This window comes from Bombina bombina, chromosome 7 (assembly GCF_027579735.1).
Source record: "Bombina bombina isolate aBomBom1 chromosome 7, aBomBom1.pri, whole genome shotgun sequence".
NCBI classification, from domain to species: Eukaryota; Metazoa; Chordata; class Amphibia; order Anura; family Bombinatoridae; genus Bombina; species Bombina bombina.
In genome coordinates, this window is record NC_069505.1 from 623,969,565 (window position 1) to 623,997,478 (window position 27,914).

Sequence of the window (27,914 nt, forward strand, 5' to 3'; positions counted from 1 at the left end):
TGTCTGATTACTGTACTGTCTGTCTGTGTGAGGGTGCTGTGTATAAACATGATATAAACTACCTTTAGGTTACATGTATAAGCTGTATTATATAACATATAAATATTACCTGTCTGATTACTGTACTGTCTGTCTGAAGGTGCTGTGTATAAACATGATATAAAACTACCTTTAGGTTACATGTATAAGCTGTATTATATAATATATAAATATTACTGTCTGATTACAGTACTGTCTGTCTGAGGGTGCTGTGTATAAACATGATATAAAACTACCTTTAGGTTACATGTATAAGCTGTATTATATAACAAATAAATATTATCTGTCTGATTACTGTACTGTCTGTCTGAGGGTGCTGTGTATAAACTGATATAAAACTACCTTTAGGTTACATGTATAAGCTGTATTATATAACATATAAATATTACTGTCTGATTACTGTACTGTCTGTCTGAGGGTGCTGTGTATAAACATGATATAAAACTACCTTTAGGTTACATGTATAAGCTGTATTATATAACATATAAATATTACCTGTCTGATTACAGTACAGTCTGTCTGAGGGTACTGTGTATAAACATGATATAAAACTACCTTTAGGTTACATGTATAAGCTGTATTATATAACATATAAATATTACCTGTCTGATTACTGTTCTGTCTGTCTGAGGGTGCTGTGTATAAACATGATATAAAACTACCTTTAGGTTACATGTATAAGCTGTATTATATAACATATAAATATTACCTGTCTGATTACTGTACTGTCTGTCTGAGGGTGCTGTGTATAAACATGATATAAAACTACCTTTAGTTACATGTATAAGCTGTATTATATAACATATAAATATTACTGTCTGATTACTGTATGTCTGTCTGAGGGTACTGTGTATAAACATGATATAAAACTACCTTTAGGTTACATGTATAAGCTGTATTATATAACATATAAATATTACCTGCCTGATTACAGTACTGTCTGTCTGAGGGTGCTGTGTATAAACATGATATAAAACTACCTTTAGGTTACATGTATAAGCTGTATTATATAACATATAAATATTACCTGTCTGATTACTGTACTGTCTGTCTGAGGGTGCTGTGTATAAACATGATATAAAACTACCTTTAGGTTACATGTATAAGCTGTATTATATAACATATAAATATTACCTGTCTGATTACAGTACTGTACTCTCTGTCTGAGGGTGCTGTGTATAAACATGATATAAAACTACCTTTAGGTTACATGTATAAGCTGTATTATATAACATATAAATATTACCTGTCTGATTACAGTACAGTACTGTCTGTCTGAGGGTGCTGTGTATAAACATGATATAAAACTACCTTTAGGTTACATGTATAAGCTGTATTATATAACATATAAATATTACCTGTCTGATTACAGTACTGTCTGTCTGAGGGTGCTGTGTATAAACATGATATAAAACTACCTTTAGGTTACATGTATAAGCTGTATTATATAACAAATAAATATTACTGTCTGATTACTGTACTGTCTGTCTGAGGGTGCTGTGTATAAACATGATATAAAACTACCTTTAGGTTACATGTATAAGCTGTATTATATAACATATAAATATTACCTGTCTGATTACAGTACTGTACTGTCTGTATGAGGGTGCTGTGTATAAACATGATATAAAACTACCTTTAGGTTACATGTATAAGCTGTATTATATAACATATAAATATTACTGTCTGATTACATTACTGTACTGTCTGTCTGAGGGTGCTGTGTATAAACATGATATAAAACTACCATTAGGTTACATGTATAAGCTGTATTATATAACATATACATATTACCTGTCTGATTACAGTACTGTCTGACTGAGGGTGCTGTGTATAAACATGATATAAAACTACCTTTAGGTTACATGTATAAGCTGTATTATATAACATATAAATATTACCTGTCTGATTACAGTACTGTCTGTCTGAGGGTGCTGAGTATAAACTGATATAAAACTACCTTTAGGTTACATGTATAAGCTGTATTATATAACATATAAATATTACCTGTCTGATTACTGTACTGTCTGTCTGAAGGTGCTGTGTATAAACATGATATAAAACTACCTTTAGGTTACATGTATAAGCTGTATTATATAATATATAAATATTACTGTCTGATTACAGTACTGTCTGTCTGAGGGTGCTGTGTATAAACATGATATAAAACTACCTTTAGGTTACATGTATAAGCTGTATTATATAACAAATAAATATTATCTGTCTGATTACTGTACTGTCTGTCTGAGGGTGCTGTGTATAAACTGATATAAAACTACCTTTAGGTTACATGTATAAGCTGTATTATATAACATATAAATATTACTGTCTGATTACTGTACTGTCTGTCTGAGGGTGCTGTGTATAAACATGATATAAAACTACCTTTAGGTTACATGTATAAGCTGTATTATATAACATATAAATATTACCTGTCTGATTACAGTACAGTCTGTCTGAGGGTACTGTGTATAAACATGATATAAAACTACCTTTAGGTTACATGTATAAGCTGTATTATATAACATATAAATATTACTGTCTGATTACAGTTCTGTCTGTCTGAGGGTGCTGTGTATAAACATGATATAAAACTACCTTTAGGTTACATGTATAAGCTGTATTATATAACATATAAATATTACCTGTCTGATTACAGTACTGTCTGCCTGAGGGTACTGTGTATAAACATGATATAAAACTACCTTTAGTTACATGTATAAGCTGTATTATATAACATATAAATATTACTGTCTGATTACTGTATGTCTGTCTGAGGGTACTGTGTATAAACATGATATAAAACTACCTTTAGGTTACATGTATAAGCTGTATTATATAACATATAAATATTACCTGCCTGATTACAGTACTGTCTGTCTGAGGGTGCTGTGTATAAACATGATATAAAACTACCTTTAGGTTACATGTATAAGCTGTATTATATAACATATAAATATTACCTGTCTGATTACAGTACTGTACTCTCTGTCTGAGGGTGCTGTGTATAAACATGATATAAAACTACCTTTAGGTTACATGTATAAGCTGTATTATATAACATATAAATATTACCTGTCTGATTACAGTACAGTACTGTCTGTCTGAGGGTGCTGTGTATAAACATGATATAAAACTACCTTTAGGTTACATGTATAAGCTGTATTATATAACATATAAATATTACCTGTCTGATTACAGTACTGTCTGTCTGAGGGTGCTGTGTATAAACATGATATAAAACTACCTTTAGGTTACATGTATAAGCTGTATTATATAACATATAAATATTACCTGTCTGATTACAGTACTGTACTGTCTGTATGAGGGTGCTGTGTATAAACATGATATAAAACTACCTTTAGGTTACATGTATAAGCTGTATTATATAACATATAAATATTACTGTCTGATTACATTACTGTACTGTCTGTCTGAGGGTGCTGTGTATAAACATGATATAAAACTACCATTAGGTTACATGTATAAGCTGTATTATATAACATATACATATTACCTGTCTGATTACAGTACTGTCTGACTGAGGGTGCTGTGTATAAACATGATATAAAACTACCTTTAGGTTACATGTATAAGCTGTATTATATAACATATAAATATTACCTGTCTGATTACAGTACTGTCTGTCTGAGGGTGCTGAGTATAAACTGATATAAAACTACCTTTAGGTTACATGTATAAGCTGTATTATATAACATATAAATATTACCTGTCTGATTACTGTACTGTCTGTCTGAAGGTGCTGTGTATAAACATGATATAAAACTACCTTTAGGTTACATGTATAAGCTGTATTATATAATATATAAATATTACTGTCTGATTACAGTACTGTCTGTCTGAGGGTGCTGTGTATAAACATGATATAAAACTACCTTTAGGTTACATGTATAAGCTGTATTATATAACAAATAAATATTATCTGTCTGATTACTGTACTGTCTGTCTGAGGGTGCTGTGTATAAACATGATATAAAGCTACCTTTAGGTTACATGTATAAGCTGTATTATATAACATAAATATTACTGTCTGATTACTGTCTGTCTGAGGGTGCTGTGTATAAACATGATATAAAACTACCTTTAGGTTACATGTATAAGCTGTATTATATAACATATAAATATTACCTGTCTGATTACAGTACTGTCTGTCTGAGGGTGCTGTGTATAAACATGATATAAAGCTACCTTTAGGTTACATGTATAAGCTGTATTATATAACATATAAATATTACTGTCTGATTACTGTCTGTCTGAGGGTGCTGTGTATAAACATGATATAAAACTACTTTTAGGTTACATGTATAAGCTGTATTATATAACATATAAATATTGCCTGTCTGATTACTGTACTGTCTGTCTGAGGGTGCTGTGTATAAACATGATATAAAACTACCTTTAGGTTACATGTATAAGCTGTATTATATAATATATAAATATTACCTGTCTGATTACAGTACTGTCTGTCTGTCTGAGGGTGCTGTGTATATACATGATATAAAACTACCTTTAGGTTACATGTATAAGCTGTATTATATAACATATAAATATTGCCTGTCTGATTACTGTACTGTCTGTCTGAGGGTGCTGTGTATAAACATGATATAAAACTACCTTTAGGTTACATGTATAAGCTGTATTATATAATATATAAATATTACCTGTCTGATTACAGTACTGTCTGTCTGTCTGAGGGTGCTGTGTATATACATGATATAAAACTACCTTTAGGTTACATGTATAAGCTGTATTATATAACATATAAATATTACCTGTCTGATTACTGTACTGTCTGTCTGAGGGTGCTGTGTATAAACATGATATAAAACTACCTTTAGGTTACATGTATAAGCTGTATTATATAACATATAAATATTACTGTCTGATTACAGTACTGTCTGTCTGAGGGTACTGTGTATAAACATGATATAAAACTACCTTTAGGTTACATGTATAAGCTGTATTATATAACATATAAATATTACCTGTCTGATTACAGTACTGTCTGTCTGAGGGTGTTGTGTATAAACAATATAAAACTATCTTTAGGTTACATGTATAAGCTGTATTATATAACATATAAATATTACCTGTCTGATTACAGTACTGTCTGTCTGTCTGAGGGTGCTGTGTATAAACATGATATAAAACTACCTTTAGGTTACATGTATAAGCTGTATTATATAACATATAAATATTACCTGTCTGATTACAATACTGTGCTGTCTGTCTGAGGGTGCTGTGTATAAACATGATATAAAACTACCTTTAGGTTACATGTATAAGCTGTATTATATAACATATAAATATTACCTGTCTGATTACAGTACTGTCTGTCTGAGGGTGCTGTGTATAAACATGATATAAAACTACATTTAGGTTACATGTATAAGCTGTATTATATAACATATAAATATTACCTGTCTGATTACTGTACTGTCTGTCTGAGGGTGCTGTGTATAAACATGATATAAAACTACCTTTAGGTTACATGTATAAGCTGTATTATATAACATATAAATATTACCTGTCTGATTACTGTACTGTCTGTCTGAGGGTGCTGTGTATAAACATGATATAAAACTACCTTTAGGTTACATGTATAAGATGTATTATATAACATATAAATATTACCTGTCTGATTACAGTACTGTCTGTCTGAGGGTGCTGTGTATAAACATGATATAAAACTACCTTTAGGTTACATGTATAAGATGTATTATATAACATATAAATATTACCTGTCTGATTACTGTACTGTGCTGTCTGTCTGAGGGTGCTATGTATAAATATGATATAAAACTACCTTTAGGTTACATGTATAAGCTGTATTATATAATATATAAATATTACTGTCTGATTACAGTACTGTCTGTCTGAGGGTGCTGTGTATAAACATGATATAAAACTACCTTTAGGTTACATGTATAAGATGTATTATATAACATATAAATATTACTGTCTGATTACTGTACTGTCTGTCTGAGGGTGCTGTGTATAAACATGATATAAAACTACCTTTAGGTTACATGTATAAGCTGTATTATATAACATATAAATATTACTGTCTGATTACTGTACTGTCTGTCTGAGGGTGCTGTGTATAAACATGATATAAAACTACCTTTAGGTTACATGTATAAGCTGTATTATATAACATATAAATATTACTGTCTGATTACTGTACTGTCTGTCTGAGGGTGCTGTGTATAAACATGATATAAAACTACCTTTAGGTTACATGTATAAGCTGTATTATATAACATATAAATATTACTGTCTGATTACTGTACTGTCTGTCTGAGGGTGTTGTGTATAAACGATATAAAACTACCTTTAGGTTACATGTATAAGCTGTATTATATAACATATAAATATTACTGTCTGATTACTGTACTGTCTGTCTGAGGGTGCTGTGTATAAACATGATATAAAACTACCTTTAGGTTACATGTATAAGCTGTATTATATAACATATAAATATTACTGTCTGATTACTGTACTGTCTGTCTGAGGGTGCTGTGTATAAACATGATATAAAACTACCTTTAGGTTACATGTATAAGCTGTATTATATAACATATAAATATTACCTGTCTGATTACTGTACTGTCTGTCTGAGGGTGCTGTGTATAAACATGATATAAAACTACCTTTAGGTTACATGTATAAGCTGTATTATATAACATATAAATATTACCTGTCTGATTACTGTACTGTCTGTCTGAGGGTGCTGTGTATAAACATGATATAAACTACCTTTAGGTTACATGTATAAGCTGTATTATATAACATATAAATATTACCTGTCTGATTACAGTACTGTCTGAGGGTGCTGTGTATAAACATGATATAAAACTACCTTTAGGTTACATGTATAAGCTGTATTATATAACATATAAATATTACCTGTCTGATTACAGTACAGTACTGTCTGAGGGTGCTGTGTATAAACATGATATAAAACTACCTTTAGGTTACATGTATAAGCTGTATTATATAACATATACATATTACCTGTCTGATTACTGTGTACTGTCTGTCTGAGGGTGCGGTGTATAAACATGATATAAAACTACCTTTAGGTTATATGTATAAGCTGTATTATGTAACATATAAACATTACATGTCTGATTACAGTACTGTCTGTCTGAGGGTGCAGTGTATAAACATGATATAAAACTACCTTTAGGTTACATGTATAAGCTGTATTATATAACATATAAATATTACCTGTCTGATTACTGTACTGTCTGTGTGAGGGTGCTATGTATAAACATTATATAAAACTACCTTTAGGTTACATGTATAAGCTGTATTATATAACATATAAATATTACCTGTCTGATTACTGTACTGTCTGTCTGAGGGTGCTGTGTATAAACATGATATAAAACTACCTTTAGGTTACATGTATAAGCTGTATTATATAACATATAAATATTGCCTGTCTGATTACTGTACTGTCTGTCTGAGGGTGCTGTGTATAAACATGATATAAAACTACCTTTAGGTTACATGTATAAGCTGTATTATATAATATATAAATATTACCTGTCTGATTACAGTACTGTACTGTCTGAGGGTGCTGTGTATAAACATGATATAAAACTACCTTTAGGTTACATGTATAAGCTGTTTTATATAACATATAAATATTACCTGTCTGATTACAGTACTGTCTGTCTGAGGGTGCTGTGTATAAACATGATATAAAACTACCTTTAGGTTACATGTATAAGCTGTATTATATAACATATAAATATTACCTGTCTGATTACTGTACTGTCTGTGTGAGGGTGCTATGTATAAACATTATATAAAACTACCTTTAGGTTACATGTATAAGCTGTATTATATAACATATAAATATTACCTGTCTGATTACAGTACTGTCTGTCTGAGGGTGCTGTGTATAAACATGATATAAAACTATCTTTAGGTTACATGTATAAGCTGTATTATATAACATATAAATATTACCTGTCTGATTACTGTACTGTCTGTGTGAGGGTGCTATGTATAAACATTATATAAAACTACCTTTAGGTTACATGTATAAGCTGTATTATATAACATATAAATATTACCTGTCTGATTACTGTACTGTCTGTCTGAGGGTGCTGTGTATAAACATGATATAAAACTACCTTTAGGTTACATGTATAAGCTGTATTATATAACATATAAATATTACCTGTCTGATTACTGTACTGTCTGTCTGAGGGTGCTGTGTATAAACATGATATAAAACTACCTTTAGGTTACATGTATAAGCTGTATTATATAACATATAAATATTGCCTGTCTGATTACTGTACTGTCTGTCTGAGGGTGCTGTGTATAAACATGATATAAAACTACCTTTAGGTTACATGTATAAGCTGTATTATATAATATATAAATATTACCTGTCTGATTACAGTACTGTACTGTCTGAGGGTGCTGTGTATAAACATGATATAAAACTACCTTTAGGTTACATGTATAAGCTGTTTTATATAACATATAAATATTACCTGTCTGATTACAGTACTGTCTGTCTGAGGGTGCTGTGTATAAACATGATATAAAACTACCTTTAGGTTACATGTATAAGCTGTATTATATAACATATACATATTACTGTCTGATTACAGTACTGTCTGTCTGAGGGTGCTGTGTATAAACATGATATAAAACTACCTTTAGGTTACATGTATAAGCTGTATTATATAACATATATTTCTTCTGTTAAGTGTGATCAGTCCACGGGTCATCATTACTTCTGGGATATTAACTGCTCCCCTACAGGAAGTGCAAGAGGATTCACCCAGCAGAGCTGCATATAGCTCCTCCCCTCTACGTCACTCCCAGTCATTCTCTTGCACCCAACGACTAGATAGGATGTGTGAGAGGACTATGGTGATTATACTTAGTTTTATATCTTCAATCAAAAGTTTGTTATTTTAAAATAGCACCGGAGTGTGTTATTACCTCTCTGGCAGAGTTTGAAGAAGAATCTACCAGAGTTTTTGCTATGATTTTAGCCGGAGTAGTTAAGATCATATTGCTGTTTCTCGGCCATCTGAGGAGAGGTAAACTTCAGATCAGGGGACAGCGGGCAGATGAATCTGCATAGAGGTATGTAGCAGCTTTTATTTTCTGACAATGGAATTGATGAGAAAATCCTGCCATACCGATATAATGTCATGTATGTATACTTTACACTTCAGTATTCTGGGGAATGGTACTTCACTAGAATTACACTGTAAGAAGTACATAAAGCTGTTTAATAACTAGAAATTATGTTTAACGTTTTTGCTGGAATGTAAAATCGTTTTCATTTGCTGAGGTACTGAGTGAATAAATGTTTGGGCACCATTTTTCCACTTGGCAGTTGCTTAATCTTTTTCTGACAGTTTCTGTTCTCTCTCACTGCTGTGTGTGAGGGGGAGGGGCCGTTTTTTGGCGCTTTTTGCTATGCATCAGATATTTCAGTCAGCAGCTCATTGTATTTCCTGCATGATCCGGTTCATCTCTACAGAACTCAGGGGTCTTCAAAACTTATTTTGAGGGAGGTAATTTCTCTCAGCAGAGCTGTGAGAATTTTAGTTGACTGAGATAAAAAACGTTTATTCTGTAATTGTTTCCTGCTTTCAGAATTTGTTATCTTTGCTAATGGGATTAAACCTTTGCTAAAGTTGTGTTGTTTACAAGGATTGAGGCTATAACTGTTTCAATTTATTAATTTTCAACTGTCATAGATCTTCTGTGCTTCTTAAAGGCACAGTACGTTTTTAATATTATTCTAATTGAATTGTATTCCAAGTTGCAAGTTTATTTGCTAGTGTGTTAAACATGTCTGATTCAGAGGAAGATACCTGTGTCATTTGTTGCAATGCCAAAGTGGAGCCCAATAGAAATTTATGTACTAACTGTATTGATGCTACTTTAAATAAAAGTCAATCTGTACAAATTGAACAAATTTCACCAAACAACGAGGGGAGAGTTATGCCGACTAACTCGCCTCACGTGCCAGTACCTGCATCTCCCGCTCGGGAGGTGCGTGATATTGTAGCGCCGAGTACATCTGGGCGGCCATTACAAATCACATTACAGGATATGGCTACTGTTATGACTGAAGTTTTGGCTAAATTACCAGAACTAAGAGGTAAGCGTGATCACTCTGGGGTGAGAACAGAGTGCGCTGATAATATTAGGGTCATGTCAGACACTGCGTCACAGGTTGCAGAACATGAGGACGGAGAACTTCATTCTGTGGGTGACGGTTCTGATCCAAACAGACTGGATTCAGATATTTCAAATTTTAAATTTAAACTGGAAAACCTCCGTGTATTACTAGGGGAGGTGTTAGCGGCTCTGAATGATTGTAACACAGTTGCAATACCAGAGAAAATGTGTAGGTTGGATAAATATTTTGCGGTACCGACGAGTACTGAGGTTTTTCCTATACCTAAGAGAATTACTGAAATTGTTACTAAGGAGTGGGATAGACCCGGTGTGCCGTTCTCACCCCCTCCGATATTTAGAAAAATGTTTCCTATAGACGCCACCACACGGGACTTATGGCAAACGGTCCCTAAGGTGGAGGGAGCAGTTTCTACTTTAGCTAAGCGTACCACTATCCCGGTGGAGGATAGCTGTGCCTTTTCAGATCCAATGGATAAAAAATTAGAGGGTTACCTTAAGAAAATGTTTGTTCAACAAGGTTTTATATTGCAACCCCTTGCATGCATTGCGCCGATCACGGCTGCAGCGGCGTTCTGAATTGAGTCTCTGGAAGAGAACATTAGTTCAGCTACTCTGGACGACATTACGGACAGGCTTAGAGTCCTTAAACTAGCTAATTCATTCATTTCGGAGGCCGTAGTACATCTAACTAAACTTACGGCGAAGAATTCAGGATTCGCCATTCAGGCACGCAGGGCGCTGTGGCTAAAATCCTGGTCAGCTGATGTTACTTCTAAGTCTAAATTGCTTAATATACCTTTCAAAGGGCAGACCTTATTCGGGCCCGGGTTGAAAGAGATTATCGCTGACATTACAGGAGGTAAAGGCCATGCCCTGCCTCAGGACAAAGCCAAAGCTAAGACTAGACAGTCTAATTTTCGTTCCTTTCGTAATTTCAAAGCAGGAGCAGCATCAACTTCCTCTGCACCAAAACAGGAAGGAGCTGTTGCTCGCTACAGACAAGGCTGGAAACCTAACCAGTCCTGGAACAAGGGCAAGCAGACCAGGAAACCTGCTGCTGCCCCTAAAACGGCATGAATTGAGGGCCCCCGATCCGGGATCGGATCTAGTGGGGGGCAGACTTTCTCTCTTCGCCCAGGCTTGGGCAAGAGATGTCCAGGATCCCTGGGCGCTAGAGATAATATCTCAGGGATACCTTCTGGACTTCAAATACTCTCCTCCAAGAGAGAGATTTCATCTGTCAAGGTTGTCAACAATCCAGACAAAGAAAGAGGCGTTTCTACGCTGCGTACAAGAGCTCTTGTTAATGGGAGTAATCCATCCAGTTCCACGATCGGAACAGGGACAGGGGTTTTACTCAAATCTGTTTGTGGTTCCCAAAAAAGAGGGAACTTTCAGACCAATCCTGGACTTAAAGATCCTAAACAAGTTCCTAAGAGTTCCATCGTTCAAGATGGAGACTATTCGGACAATTTTACCTATGATCCAAGAGGGTCAGTACATGACCACTGTAGATTTAAAAGATGCTTACCTTCACATACCGATTCACAAAGATCATTACCGGTACCTAAGGTTTGCCTTCCTAGACAGGCATTACCAGTTTGTGGCTCTTCCATTCGGATTGGCTACAGCTCCAAGAATCTTCACAAAGGTTCTGGGTGCTCTTCTGGCGGTACTAAGACCGCGGGGAATCTCGGTAGCTCCATACCTAGACGACATTCTGATTCAAGCTTCAAGCTTTCAAACTGCCAAGTCTCATACAGAGTTAGTACTGGCATTTCTAAGGTCACATGGATGGAAGGTGAACGAAAAGAAAAGTTCACTCGTTCCACTCACAAGAGTTCCCTTCCTGGGGACTCTTATAGATTCTGTAAAAATGAAGATTTACCTGACAGAGGACAGGCTAACAAGACTTCAAAGTGCTTGCCGCACCCTTCATTCCATTCAACACCCGTCAGTGGCTCAATGCATGGAGGTAATCGGCTTAATGGTAGCGGCAATGGACATAGTACCCTTTGCACGCCTACACCTCAGACCACTGCAACTGTGCATGCTAAGTCAGTGGAATGGGGATTACTCAGACTTATCCCCTTCTCTGAATCTGAATCAAGAGACCAGAAATTCTCTTCTATGGTGGCTTTATCGGCCACATCTGTCCAGGGGGATGCCATTCAGCAGACCAGACTGGACAATTGTAACAACAGACGCCAGCCTTCTAGGTTGGGGTGCCGTCTGGAATTCTCTGAAGGCTCAGGGACAATGGAGTCAGGAGGAGAGTCTCCTGCCAATAAACATTCTGGAATTGAGAGCAGTTCTCAATGCCCTCCTGGCTTGGCCCCAGTTGACAACTCGGGGTTTCATCAGGTTTCAGTCGGACAACATCACGACTGTAGCTTACATCAACCATCAGGGAGGGACAAGAAGCTCCCTAGCTATGATGGAAGTATCAAAGATAATTCGCTGGGCAGAGTCTCACTCTTGCCACCTGTCAGCAATCCACATCCCGGGAGTGGAGAACTGGGAGGCGGATTTCTTAAGTCGTCAGACTTTTCATCCGGGGGAGTGGGAACTTCATCCGGAGGTCTTTGCCCAAATACTTCGACGTTGGGGCAAACCAGAGATAGATCTCATGGCGTCTCGACAGAACGCCAAGCTTCCTCGTTACGGGTCCAGATCCAGGGATCCAGGAGCAGTCCTGATAGATGCCCTGACAGCACCTTGGGACTTCAGGATGGCTTACGCGTTTCCACCCTTCCCGATGCTTCCTCGATTGATTGCCAGAATCAAACAAGAGAGAGCATCAGTGATTCTAATAGCACCTGCGTGGCCACGCAGGACTTGGTATGCAGATCTGGTGGACATGTCATCCTGTCCACCTTGGTCTCTACCTCTGAAACAGGACCTTCTGATACAGGGTCCCTTCAAACATCAAAGTCTAACTTCTCTGAAGCTGACTGCTTGGAAATTGAACGCTTGATTTTATCAAGACGTGGGTTTTCTGAGTCAGTTATTGATACCTTAATACAGGCTAGGAAACCTGTTACCAGAAAGATTTACCATAAGATATGGTGTAAATACCTATATTGGTGTGAATCCAAAGGTTACTCTTGGAGTAAGGTTAGGATTCCTAGGATATTGTCTTTTCTACAAGAAGGTTTAGAAAAGGGTTTATCTGCTAGTTCATTAAAGGGACAGATCTCAGCTCTGTCCATTCTGTTACACAAACGTCTGTCAGAAGTTCCTGACATCCAGGCTTTTTGTCAGGCTTTGGCCAGGATTAAGCCTGTGTTTAAAACTGTTGCTCCACCATGGAGTTTAAACCTTGTTCTTAATGTTTTACAGGGCGTTCCGTTTGAACCCCTTCATTCCATTGATATAAAGTTGTTATCTTGGAAAGTTCTATTTTTAATGGCTATTTCCTCGGCTCGAAGAGTCTCTGAGTTATCAGCCTTACATTGTGATTCTCCTTATTTGATTTTTCATTCGGATAAGGTAGTTCTGCGTACTAAACCTGGGTTCTTACCTAAGGTAGTTACTAACAGGAATATCAATCAAGAGATTGTTGTTCCTTCTTTATGCCCAAATCCTTCTTCGAAGAAGGAACGTCTTCTGCACAACCTGGATGTAGTCCGTGCTCTAAAATTTTACTTACAGGCAACTAAGGAATTTCGACAAACGTCTTCTCTGTTTGTCGTTTACTCTGGGCAGAGGAGAGGTCAAAAAGCTTCTGCTACCTCTCTTTCTTTTTGGCTTCGTAGCATAATTCGTTTAGCTTATGAGACTGCTGGACAGCAGCCTCCTGAAAGGATTACAGCTCATTCTACTAGAGCTGTGGCTTCCACTTGGGCCTTTAAGAATGAGGCCTCTGTTGAACAGATTTGCAAGGCTGCAACTTGGTCTTCGCTTCATACTTTTTCCAAATTTTCCAAATTTGACACTTTTGCTTCATCGGAGGCTATTTTTGGGAGAAAGGTTCTTCAGGCAGTGGTTCCTTCTGTATAAAGAGCCTGCCTATCCCTCCCGTCATCCGTGTACTTTTGCTTTGGTATTGGTATCCCAGAAGTAATGATGACCCGTGGACTGATCACACTTAACAGAAGAAAACATAATTTATGCTTACCTGATAAATTCCTTTCTTCTGTAGTGTGATCAGTCCACGGCCCGCCCTGTTTTAAGGCAGGTAAATATTTTTTAATTTATACTCCAGTCACCACTTCACCCTTGGCTTTTCCTTTCTCGTTGGTCCTTGGTCGAATGACTGGGAGTGACGTAGAGGGGAGGAGCTATATGCAGCTCTGCTGGGTGAATCCTCTTGCACTTCCTGTAGGGGAGCAGTTAATATCCCAGAAGTAATGATGACCCGTGGACTGATCACACTACAGAAGAAAGGAATTTATCAGGTAAGCATAAATTATGTTATATTACTGTCTGATTACTGTCTGTCTGAGGGTGCTGTGTATAAAGATGATATAAAACTACCTTTAGGTTACATGTATAAGCTGTATTATATAACATATAAATATTACCTGTCTGATTACAGTATTGTCTGTCTGAGGGTGCTGTGTATAAACAATATAAAACTACCTTTAGGTTACATGTATAAGCTGTTTTATATAACATATAAATATTACCTGTCTGATTACAGTACTGTCTGTCTGAGGGTGCTGTGTATAAACTGATATAAAACTACCTTTAGGTTACATGTATAAGCTGTATTATATAACATATAAATATTACTGTCTGATTACAGTACTGTCTGTCTGAGGGTGCTGTGTATAAACATGATATAAAACTACCTTTATGTTACATGTATAAGCTGTATTATATAACATATAAATATTACTGTCTGATTACTGTACTGTCTGAGGGTGCTGTGTATAAACATGATATAAAACTACCTTTAGGTTACATGTATAAGCTGTATTATATAACATATAAATATTACTGTCTGATTACTGTACTGTCTGAGGGTGCTGTGTATAAACATGATATAAAACTACCTTTAGGTTACATGTATAAGCTGTATTATGTTACATAAATATCTGTGTGAACAGATGAACGGTGTGGTGAGGTCAGTTTGTAACAATGGACAAGCTACGTGTGAACAGATGAATGGTTTGGTGAGGTCACTTTGCACTATAGGACAAGCTACGTGTGAACAGATGAATGGTTTGGTGAGGTCACTTTGCACTATAGGACAAGCTACGTGTGAACAGATTAATGGTTTGGTGAGGTCACTTTGCACCATAGGACAAGTTACGTGTCAACAGATGAATGGTTTGGTGAGGTCACTTTGCACCATAGGACAAGCTACGTGTGAATAGATAAATGGTTTGGTGAGGTCACTCTGCACCATAGGACAAGCTACGTGTGAACAGATGAATGGTTTGGTGAGGTCACTTTGCACTATAGGACAAGCTACGTGTGAACAGATTAATGGTTTGGTGAGGTCACTTTGCACCATAGGACAAGCTACGTGTGAAAAGATGAATGGTTTGGTGAGGTCACTTTGCACTATAGGACAAGCTACGTGTGAACAGATTAATGGTTTGGTGAGGTCACTTTGCACCATAGGACAAGTTACGTGTCAACAGATGAATGGTTTGGTGAGGTCACTTTGCACTATAGGACAAGCTACGTGTGAACAGATTAATGGTTTGGTGAGGTCACTCTGCACCATAGGACAAGCTTTGTGTGAGCAGATGAATGGTTTGGCGAGGTCACTCTGCTCCATAGGACAAGCTTTGTGTGAACAGATGAATGGTTTGGCGAGGTCACTCTGCACCATAGGACAAGCTTTGTGTGAGCAGATGAATGGTTTGGCGAGGTCACTCTGCTCCATAGGACAAGCTTTGTGTGAACAGATTAATGGTTTGGTGAGGTCACTTTGCACCATAGGACAAGCTACGTGTGAACAGATGAATGGTTTGGTGAGGTCACTCTGCACCATAGGACAAGCTACGTGTGAACAGATGAATGGTTTGATGAGGTCACTTTGCACCATAGGACAAGCTACGGGTGAATAGATAAATGGTTTGGTGAGGTCACTTTGCACCATAGGACAAGCTACGTGTGAACAGATGAATGGTTTGGTGAGGTCACTTTGCACCATAGGACAAGCTACGTGTGAACAGATGAATGGTTGGTTTGGTGAGGTCACTTTGCACCATAGGACAAGCTACGTATGAACAGATGAATGTTTGGTTTGGTGAGGTCACTTTGCACCAATGGACAAGCTACGTGTGAACAGATGAATTGTTTGGTGAGGTCACTCTGCACCATAGGACAAGCTACGTGTGAACAGATGAATGGTTTGATGAGGTCACTTTGCACCATAGGACAAGCTACGGGTGAATAGATAAATGGTTTGGTGAGGTCACTTTGCACCATAGGACAAGCTACGTGTGAACAGATGAATGGTTTGATGAGGTCACTTTGCACCATAGGACAAGCTACGTGTGAACAGATGAATGGTTGGTTTGGTGAGGTCACTTTGCACCATAGGACAAGCTACGTATGAACAGATGAATGTTTGGTTTGGTGAGGTCACTTTGCACCAATGGACAAGCTACGTGTGAACAGATGAATGGTTTGGTGAGGTCACTTTGCACCATAGGACAAGTTACGTGTGAACAGATAAATGGTTTGGTGAGGTCACTTTGCACCATAGGACAAGCTACGTGTGAATAGATAAATGGTTTGGTGAGGTCACTCTGCACCATAGAACAAGCTACGTGTGAATAGATAAATGTCTTGGTGAGGTCAGTTTGCACTATAGGACAAGTTACGTGTGAACAGATGAATGGTTGGCTTGGTGAGGTCACTCTGCACCATAGGACAAGCTACGTGTGAACAGATGAATGGTTTGGTGAGGTCACTTTGCACCATAGGACAAGCTACGTGTGAACAGATGAATGGTTTGGTGAGGTCACTCTGCACCATAGGACAAGCTACGTGTGAACAGATGAATGGTTTGATGAGGTCACTTTGCACCATAGGACAAGCTACGGGTGAATAGATAAATGGTTTGGTGAGGTCACTTTGCACCATAGGACAAGCTACGTGTGAACAGATGAATGGTTTGGTGAGGTCACTTTGCACCATAGGACAAGCTACGTGTGAACAGATGAATGGTTTGATGAGGTCACTTTGCACCATAGGACAAGCTACGTGTGAACAGATGAATGGTTGGTTTGGTGAGGTCACTTTGCACCATAGGACAAGCTACGTATGAACAGATGAATGTTTGGTTTGGTGAGGTCACTTTGCACCAATGGACAAGCTACGTGTGAACAGATGAATGGTTTGGTGAGGTCACTTTGCACTATAGGACAAGCTACGTGTGAACAGATTAATGGTTTGGTGAGGTCACTTTGCACCATAGGACAAGTTACGTGTCAACAGATGAATGGTTTGGTGAGGTCACTTTGCACCATAGGACAAGTTACGTGTGAACAGATAAATGGTTTGGTGAGGTCACTTTGCACCATAGGACAAGCTACGTGTGAATAGATAAATGGTTTGGTGAGGTCACTCTGCACCATAGAACAAGCTACGTGTGAACAGATGAATGTCTTGGTGAGGTCAGTTTGCACTATAGGACAAGTTACGTGTGAACAGATGAATGGTTGGCTTGGTGAGGTCACTCTGCACCATAGGACAAGCTACGTGTGAACAGATGAATGGTTTGGTGAGGTTACTTTGCACTATAGGACAAGTTACGTGTGAACAGATGAATGGTTGGCTTGGTGAGGTCACTCTGCACCATAGGACAAGTTACGTGTGAACAGATGAATGGTTTGGTGTGGTCACTTTGCACCATAGGACAAGTTACGTGTGAACAGATGAATGGTTTGGCGAGGTCACTCTGCACCATAGGACAAGCTACGTGTGAACAGATGAATGGTTTGGTGAGGTCACTTTGCACTATAGGACAAGCTACGTGTGAACAGATGAATGGTTTGGTGAGGTCACTCTGCACCATAGGACAAGCTTTGTGTGAGCAGATGAATGGTTTGGCGAGGTCACTCTGCTCCATAGGACAAGCTTTGTGTGAGCAGATGAATGGTTTGGCGAGGTCACTCTGCTCCATAGGACAAGCTTTGTGTGAACAGATTAATGGTTTGGTGAGGTCACTTTGCACCATAGGACAAGCTACGTGTGAACAGATGAATGGTTTGGTGAGGTCACTCTGCACCATAGGACAAGCTACGTGTGAACAGATGAATGGTTTGATGAGGTCACTTTGCACCATAGGACAAGCTACGTGTGAACAGATGAATGGTTGGTTTGGTGAGGTCACTTTGCACCATAGGACAAGCTACGTGTGAACAGATGAATGTTTGGTTTGGTGAGGTCACTTTGCACCAATGGACAAGCTACGTGTGAACAGATGAATGGTTTGGTGAGGTCAATTTGCACTATAGGACAAGCTACGTGTGAATAGATGAATGGTTTGGTGAGGTCACTTTGCACCATAGGACAAGCTACGTGTGAACAGATGAATGGTTTGATGAGGTCACTTTGCACCATAGGACAAGCTACGTGTGAACAGATGAATGGTTGGTTTGGTGAGGTCACTTTGCACCATAGGACAAGCTACGTGTGAACAGATGAATGTTTGGTTTGGTGAGGTCACTTTGCACCAATGGACAAGCTACGTGTGAACAGATGAATGGTTTGGTGAGGTCAATTTGCACTATAGGACAAGCTACGTGTGAATAGATGAATGGTTTGGTGAGGTCACTTTGCACCATAGGACAAGCTACGTGTGAACAGATGAATGGTTTGATGAGGTCACTTTGCACCATAGGACAAGCTACGTGTGAACAGATGAATGGTTGGTTTGGTGAGGTCACTTTGCACCATAGGACAAGCTACGTGTGAACAGATGAATGGTTGGTTTGGTGAGGTCACTTTGCACCATAGGACAAGCTACGTGTGAATAGATGAATGGTTGGTTTGGTGAGGTCACTTTGCACCAATGGACAAGCTACGTGTGAACAGATGAATGGTTGGCTTGGTGAGGTCACTTTGCACCATAGGACAAGCTACGTGTAAACAGATGAATGGTTGGCTTGGTGAGGTCACTTTGCACCATAGGACAAGCTACGTGTGAACAGATGAATGGTTTGGTGAGGTCACTTTGCACCATAGGACAAGCTACGTGTGAACAGATGAATGGTTTGGTGAGGTCACTTTGCACCATAGGACAAGCTACGTGTGAACAGATGAATGGTTTGGTGAGGTCACTCTGCACCATAGAACAAGCTACGTGTGAATAGATGAATGATTTGGTGAGGTTAGTTTGCACCATAGGACAAGCTACGTGTGAACAGATGAATGGTTGGTTTGGTGTGGTCACTTTGCACCAATGGACAAGCTACGTGTGAACAGATGAATGTTTGGTTTGGTCAGTTTGCACCAATGGACAAGCGTTTTGTAACTCGGATAGAGATACATTTATGGGTTTATAAAAAGACCAATATTTGTCTGGGAGATCTTTTTTCACTTATATTTTGTTTTTAGGTTTAACAGATTTTAAACCTGGTTACTGGATCGGAGTTAAATATGACGAACCATTAGGAAAACATGATGGCAGGTGAGGAGACTATACCTGGTGACACTTGAGTGGTTCCTCTAAAAAACAGATCTGTAATTTCTTCTTAACTAAACCTTTTAGTGCTACATAAAATTATTTAAAGTGAATGTCAATTTAGCCATAAATCGGCATAAAAACAAGGGCACTTTAATTCATCAAAATTTACATTTCACTCATTTTCTTCAAAAATTTACAGCGCTTCCTCCGCCCGTCGCAAGCCCTCTTCGCAGGTCCAAAATGACGAATCTAGCTTTCTCCAATCACGGCGTTGCCTCAGGCCAAGATTCCCCCGGGGGGAAGCTGTGATTGGAGGAAGCCGGATTTGTGAATTCTGACGTATGAAGAGGCTTCCGACGGCCGGGGCAATCGCTGGAGCTGCTGTGAAAATTAAAAGGTAAGGAAACGCGTGAAATGTAAATTTTGATGATTTTAAAGTGCCATTATTTATAATAGGATTATTAAAAACCGGGCACCGATTCATCTAAATTGACATTCACTTTAATATATGGATTAACAAACTTTACATTATTCTATCACTATTTATTTCATTTGGTTGTTATGATCTTAAATGACCAGTAAACAGCAGATTTGCATAATCAACAAATGCAAGATAACAAGACAATACAATAACATTTACTCTGAATTTCAAATGAGTAGTAGATTCTTTTCTAACACATTTCAAAGTTATGTATATTTCCGCTCCCCCTGTACCATGTGATAGCAATCAGCCAATCACAAATGCATATACGTATAGTCTGAGTTCTTGCACATGCTCAGTAGGAGCTGGTGACTCAAAAAAAGTGTAAATATAAAAGACACTGCACATTTTTTTTAATGGAAGTAAATTGGAAAGTTGTTTAAAATTACATGCTGTATCTGAATCCTGAAAATTTAATAAAACCTGAGTGTCCCTTTAATTTAACTCTGTCCTGCTGTCCGTGACCCTGCAAGATGGTATACGTTAATTGTTTGAGTGCAGGCACTCATTTATATGTCACTATCAGGCCACAAATTAGATAACCTTTGAAAAGCCACTTGCTTTTATTTCGTGTTACTAGACTGCAAAACAAATGTAAATACTGAAGAAATATGTGTAAAGTTGTATTCTATATAAAGTAATGGGCGCTGTTGAAAAATAAAAGTTTTGTCTCAAAAGCTTCAAACACGCAAATCTCCTATTACTATATTAAAGGGACATTACTACTATCTTTCCCAACTAACATAGCCTTTTCTATCATGTAATTGGCAAGAGTCCATGAGCTAGTGACGTATGGGATATACAATCCTACCAGGAGGGGCAAAGTTTCCCAAACCTCAAAATGCCTATAAATACACCCCTCACCACACCCACAATTCAGTTTTACAAACTTTGCCTCCTATGGAGGTGGTGAAGTAAGTTTGTGCTAAGATTTCTAAGTTGATATGCGCTTATCAGCATTTTTGAAGCCTGATTCCTCTCAGAGTACAGTGAATGTCAGAGGGATGTGAAGGGAGTATCACCTATTGAATGCAATGGTTTTTCCTCACGGGAGATCTTTTTCATAGGTTCTCTGTTATCGGTCGTAGGGATTCATCTCTTACCTCCCCTTTCAGATCGACAATATACTCTCATATTCCATTACCTCTACTGATAGCCAAACCAGTACTAAAACGGTTATCTGCTATTTGTGGATGGGTGTCTTTTGGCAAGTATGTTTTCATTACTTAAGACACTTTCAGCTATGGTTTGGCACTTTATGTATTTATATAAAGTTCTAACTATATGTATTGTACTTATATTTGCCATGATTCAGGTTTCAGTATATTTCCTTTTGCAGACTGTCAGTTTCATATCTGGGAAATGCATTTTTTAGGAAAATGTATTTCTTACCTGGGGTATAGCCTTTTTTTCAATTGACTGTCATTTTAAATTCGCAGGCAGAATTAGGCTCGCGAGGGCATGAAATGCCAAACTATATTGCGTAATTTTTGTCGCAAGATTATTTTGGCGCAAAGTTACGTTAGATGACGCAAATTCGTAATTTCCGACGTCTTTGTCGACGCCAAGTCCTTTCACAAGGTTGCGTCGTCAATGACGCGAGTGTGTCATTTCCGGATGTTGTTCGCGCCAAAATGTTTTCTCTGTTTGTGCGTCATACTTGGCGCCAAATATTTTCATTATTTTAAACCCCATTCCTATATGCCTCTTGCCTTTTTTTTATCAGAGGGCTATGTATGCTGTTTGCATTTTTTCCCCATTCCTGAAACTGCCATATAAGGAAATTGATAATTTTGCTTTATATGTTTTTTTTTTTTTCTCTTACATTTGCAAGATGTCTCAATCTGATCCTGTCTCAGAAATTACTTGGAACCCTGCTGACTGATAATAGTTCTACAAAAGCTAAGTACATTTGTTGTAATCTTGTGTGTGTTTGTATTAAGTTGTCATGATAAACTTTTACATGCAGAGAATGTGTCCATCAGTAATAGTACATTCCCTGTTGCTGTTCTTTTAACATATAATATACAAGATATACCTGTGAATTTTATAAGTATTTATTGCTGATTCTATTCAGAAGGCTTTGTCTGCCATCCCGCCTTCTTATAAATGTAAAGGTCTTTTAAAACTTCTCATAAAGTTGATGAAATATCAAATGACCGACAACATACTGAATTATCCTCCTCTGATGAGGATCTATCTGATTCAGAAGATCCTTCCTCAGATATTGACAGTGACAAATCTACTTATTTATTTAAAATAGAGTACATTCGTTCTTTGTTTAAGAAGTGTTGATCATATTGGATATTGAGGAGACTAGTCCTCTTGATATTAAAACTAGTAATCGTTTAAATTCTGTTTATAAACCTCCTGTGGTTATTCCAGAGGTTTTTCCAGTTACTGATGCTATTTCTATTATGGTTTCTAAGGAAGGGAATAGGCCTGGTACTTCTTTTATTCCTTCTTCAAGGTTTAATTTTTTTTATCCTTTGCCAGCAGTTAGATTGGAGTTTTGGGAAAAGATCCCCAAAGTTGATGGAGCTATCTCTACTCTTGCTAATGTACTACTATCACTACGGAAGATAGTACTTCTTTTAAAGATCCTTTAGATAGGAAACTTGAATCTTATCTAAGGAAAGCTTATTTTTATTCAGGTCATCTTTTTAGGCCTGCTATTTCTTTGGCTGATGTTGCAGCTGCCTCAACTTTTTGGTTGGAAACTTTAGCGCAACAAGTATCGGATCATGATTTGTCTAGCATGGTTAACTTGATTCAACATGCTAATAATTTCATTTGTGATGCCATTTTTGATATCATCAAAATTGATGTTAAATCTATGCTTTAACTATTTTAGCTAGAAGAGCTTTGTGGCTTAAATCTTGGATTGCTATCTCTTTCTTTCCAAGGTAATACATTATTTGGTTCTCAGTTGGATTCAATAATTTCAACTGTCACGAGGGGGGGGGGAGGGAGTTTTTTTGCCTCAGGATAAAAGACCTAATCACAACAGATGCGAGTTTTTCAGGTTGGGGAGCAGTTTGGGGATCTCTGACAGCACAAGGGGTTTGGAAATCTCAAGAGGCGAGATTACCAATAAATATTTTGTAACTCCGTGCGATTCTCAGGGCTCTTCAGTTTTGGCCTCTGTTGAAGAAAGAACCATTCTTTTGCTTTCAGACAGACAATATCACAACTGTGGCATATGTCAATCATCAGGGTGGGACTCACAGTCTTCAAACTATGAAAGAAGTATCTCAGATACTTGTTTGGGCGGAATCTAGCTCCTGTCTAATTTCTGCGGTTCATATCCCAGGTATAGACAATTGGGAAGCGGATTACCTCAGTTGTCGAACTTTACATCCGAGAATGGTCTCTCCACCCAGATGTGTTTTCTCAAGTTGTTCAGATGTGGGGGCTTCCAGAAATAGATCTGATGGCATCTCATCTAAACAAGGAACTTCCCAGGTACCTGTCCAGGGATCCTCAGGCGGAAGCAGTGGGTGCGTTGACACTTTCTTGGTGTTATCAACAGGCTTATATTTTCCCGCCTCTAGTTCTTCTTCCAAGTGTGATCTCCAAAATCATCATGGAGCAATCGTTTGTGCTACTGGTGGCTCCAGCATGGCCTCACAGGTTTTGGTATACGGATCTTGTTCAGATGTCCAGTTGCCAACCTTGGCCACTTCCATTAAGGCCAGACCTTCTATCTCAAGGTCCGTTTTTTTCCATCAGGATCTCAAATCATTAAATTTGAAGGTATGGAAATTGAACGCTTTAGTCATAGGGGTTTTTCTGACTCCGTGATTAATACTATGTTGCAGACTCGTAAATCTATTTCTAGTAAGATTTATTATCGAGTTTGGAAGACTTGCATTTCATGGTGTTCTTCTCATAAATTTTCTTGGTATTCTTTTAGAATTCCTAGAATTTTAGTTTCTTCAGGATGGTTTGGATAAAGGTTTGTCTGCAAGTTCCTTGAAAGGACAAATCTCTGCTCTTTCGGGTTTTATTTCACAGAAAGATTGCTAAACTTCCTGATATTCATTGTTTTGTACAGGCTTTCGTTGGTATCAAGCCTGTCATTAAATCAATCTCTCCTCCTTGGAGTCTTAATTTGGTTTTGAAGGATTTACAGGCTCCTCCGTTTGAGCCTATGCATTCTTTGGACATTTAAACTACTTTCTTGGAAAGTGTTGTTTCTTTTGGCCATCTCTTCTGCTAGAAGAGTTTCTGAATTATCCGCTCTCTCTTGTGAATCTCCTTTTCTGATTTTTCATCAGGATAAGGCAGTTTTGCGGACTTCATTTAAATTCTTACCTAAGGTTGTGAATTCTAACAACATTAATAGAGAAATTGTTGTTCCTTCCTTGTGTCCTAATCCTAAGAATTCTTTGGAGAGATCTTTACATTCTTTGGATGTGGTGAGAGCTCTGAAATAATATGTTGAAGCTTCTAAGATTTCAGGAAGACTTCTAGTCTATTTGTTATCTTTTCTGGTTCTAGGAAAGGTCAGAAGGCTTCTGCCGTTTCTTTGGCTTCGTGGTTAAAGCTTTTGATTCATCAAACCTATTTGGAGTCGGGTCAAGTCCCGCCTCAGAGAATTACAGCTCATTCTACTAGATCAGTTTCCACTTCCTGGGCTTTTAAGAATGAAGCTTCAGTTGATCAGATTTGCAAAGCTGCTACTTGGTCTTCTTTGCATACATTTACTAAATTCTACCATTTTGATGTATTTGCTTCTTTGGAAGCAGTTTTTGGTGGAAAAGTTCTTCAGGCAGCTGTTTCAGTTTGATTCTTCTGCTGATGTTTTAAGTTTTTCCTTTCATTTATGAGATTAAATTTATATTTGGGTTGTGGATTAATTTTTTTTCAGCAGAAAATGGCTGTTTTTATCCCTCCCTCTCTAGTGACTCTTGCATGGAGTTCCACATCTTGGTTATTGCTATCCCATACGTCACTAACTCATGGACTCTTGCCAATTACATGAAAGAAAACATAATTTATGTAAGAACGTACCTGATAAAAATTAATTTCTTTCATATTGGCAAGAGTCCATGGGGCCCACCCTTTTTTTTTATGGTGGTTATGATTTTTTTTGTATAAAGCACAATTATTTCCAAATTCCTTTGTTGATGCTTTTTACTCCTTTCTTTATCACCCCACTTCTTGGATATTTGTTAAACTGGATTATGGGTGTGGTGAGGGTGTATTTATAGGCATTTTGAGGTTTGGAAAACTTTGCCCCTCCTAGTAGGATTGTATATCCAATACGTCACTAGCTCATGGACTCTTGCCAATATGAAATAAATGAATTTATCAGGTAAGTTCTTACATAAAGTATGTTTTTTTGTAGTGCTTGGTTCACACAGAGGCATTTAATTTACAAACAACACATTGCAGAGGACTACCTTGGTCGAATAAGTGGCTTGAGACCATTGAGTGCTAGCCCTCAACGGAACCTTTCAGCTACGTATATTGGTTCTGTTCGACATAGCTTTCCAGCAGTCATTTTTTCACATATACTGCTGTAAAATAGTTTTCCTTATCTCCTTTGCTGCATTCAGTTAGGAACAGATAAGAATGAGTCACTAGAGCGAACAATAAATCACTGTGGAATTTAGCAATTTTAGGCTTATGACGTCTGGAATCTTCACCTCCAATTCTCACAGGGAACTAGAAAGCCCACAGTTTTGACAGATAAAGAAACCGTAAAGTCAGAATTAAACTTTCATGATTTAGAGAGAGCATGAAGTTTTATCCAACTTATGTCATATCAATTTACTTTGTTCCTTTGGTATCTTTTGTTGAAGAGTAGGCTCAGGAACAGCAGTGCAGTACTGTAAGCTAGCCAATGACAAGAGACATACTATATGGGTATATATATATATATATATATATATATATAATGTGTGTGTGTGTATATATGTATGTGTGTGTATATATATATATATATATATATATATATATATATATATATATATATATATATATATATATATATATATATATATATATATATATATATATCTCATGTTTAAGCAGCTATCCCTAGCTTGACAATTTTGCATCTGAAACTGTGACAAAAGAGGGATAAATAGAAAGTGATTGTATTAAAAGAGACAAAGGAACAGCATGTAGATAGTCAGAAGGTGCAGAAGAGAGATGAAAACGCAAGAAGCGGTAATAAATCATTTCTGATATAGACATATAAATATCAGACATGGCCCAGCCCATCTACAAACTGATACTGTGAGACAAACGGGTTATCTGTTTCCTTCCATAACTGCATTAACATTTTCTCATTTTCTTTCTAGTGTTGAGGGAAAACGCTACTTCACATGTCCTCTGAAGTATGGTGCCTTCATGAAGCCTCAGTTTGTAGTAGTTGGAGACTTCCCAGAAGAAGACTATGGTTTGGATGATGAGATGTGACCTCCCGCAATATCTCTACTTTTTGCCTCTTACCTTAAATACCTGACTTGCCCCACCCATATCCCAGTTTTGTTTTCTTTGCCATATTGATACATAGTATACATCGTTCTCCTCCCGCGTGTTTTAGCAAATAACTCAAGCTGGTATCACACATTTAGAAGAACCATGGAAAAAATTGGCTGCCATAGTGAAGCAATATCTGAGGCAACCATATTATGATCTGTGCCAAAAAAACAGTATGCAGGCCACCAGCAGTAACCGCGTCATAGAGAAAGAAATGTTATATACAGGGATGTGTATATAATTTACATATACTCTCTATATAGAACATTTCCCACATTTTTTTTATGTTTACGATGACCAAATGTACAGTACATGTTAATTTATTTATCACTTTGCTAATGGTTTAACTAAGTAGGGTGGTTAACCAGACTAATTAGGTGGGCTTGTTAGTCTGATTAGATAGCGTTTTTATTTTATTTTTTTTGTCCAGGAATTTTGTGGGGGTTTTCAAGTTATATCATCTAGTTTCAGTGGCTAAGTTGGACATGTTTATTTACTGGATATCTAAAGCAGACACCAAACAACGGGTCCAACAGCTTTTTGGTATTGGAGGCTGTTAAGCTGGGTTGGTTTAAAGTTATCAGCCTAGTTCCCCTTGTACGTTTTTATGTACTGTGTGTCGCCACATGCCAAGCTTAATAAACAAACAAAGCAGGAGCTGTATACATAGAGTCTGTGATTATTTGTGTTTTCTCTTTATCTCATGTTTGTTTATAGACTATTTTAGTATTTGTGCTTTCTTCAGAACGTGTTTTTCATATATATAAATATATATATATATATATATATATATATATACCACCAACAGTTATATTAAAATCAGACAGATATTTGTTATTGGTGTAGAACTTCAGATGTTTTCCAGTTCTCAACCAAAGGCTGACACGTGTATGTATATAGAAATTACCAGTCAGCCACAAACCATGTTGCGTATTACCCTATAATTAGAACATCTCAAAGCAATTGGATCCAGAAGTAAAATGTTTTGTCCTGAATGGATAAAACCCATTACTGACACGCTTTCTCTGGAGAAATGATTTTTTTTTTTTTTTTTAGGGTACACAATTTAAACATATTGAGTGCCAC

At 37.3% G+C, this 27,914-nt stretch overlaps 1 protein-coding gene across 1 annotated transcript in view; it reads left to right on the plus strand.

Annotated features, from left to right (window-relative positions):
- The window catches only part of TBCB (tubulin folding cofactor B), a 53,876-nt gene extending 26,385 nt beyond the window's left edge, over nt 1–27,491 (plus strand). The window contains exons 5-6 of the mRNA XM_053688732.1: nt 19,783–19,855; nt 26,648–27,491. Of these exons, the coding sequence (XP_053544707.1) occupies nt 19,783–19,855; nt 26,648–26,765 (191 nt within the window). The 3' untranslated portion in view covers nt 26,766–27,491. The remainder of the gene's footprint in view (nt 1–19,782; nt 19,856–26,647) is intronic.
- Nucleotides 27,492–27,914: the final 423 nt, after the last annotated feature.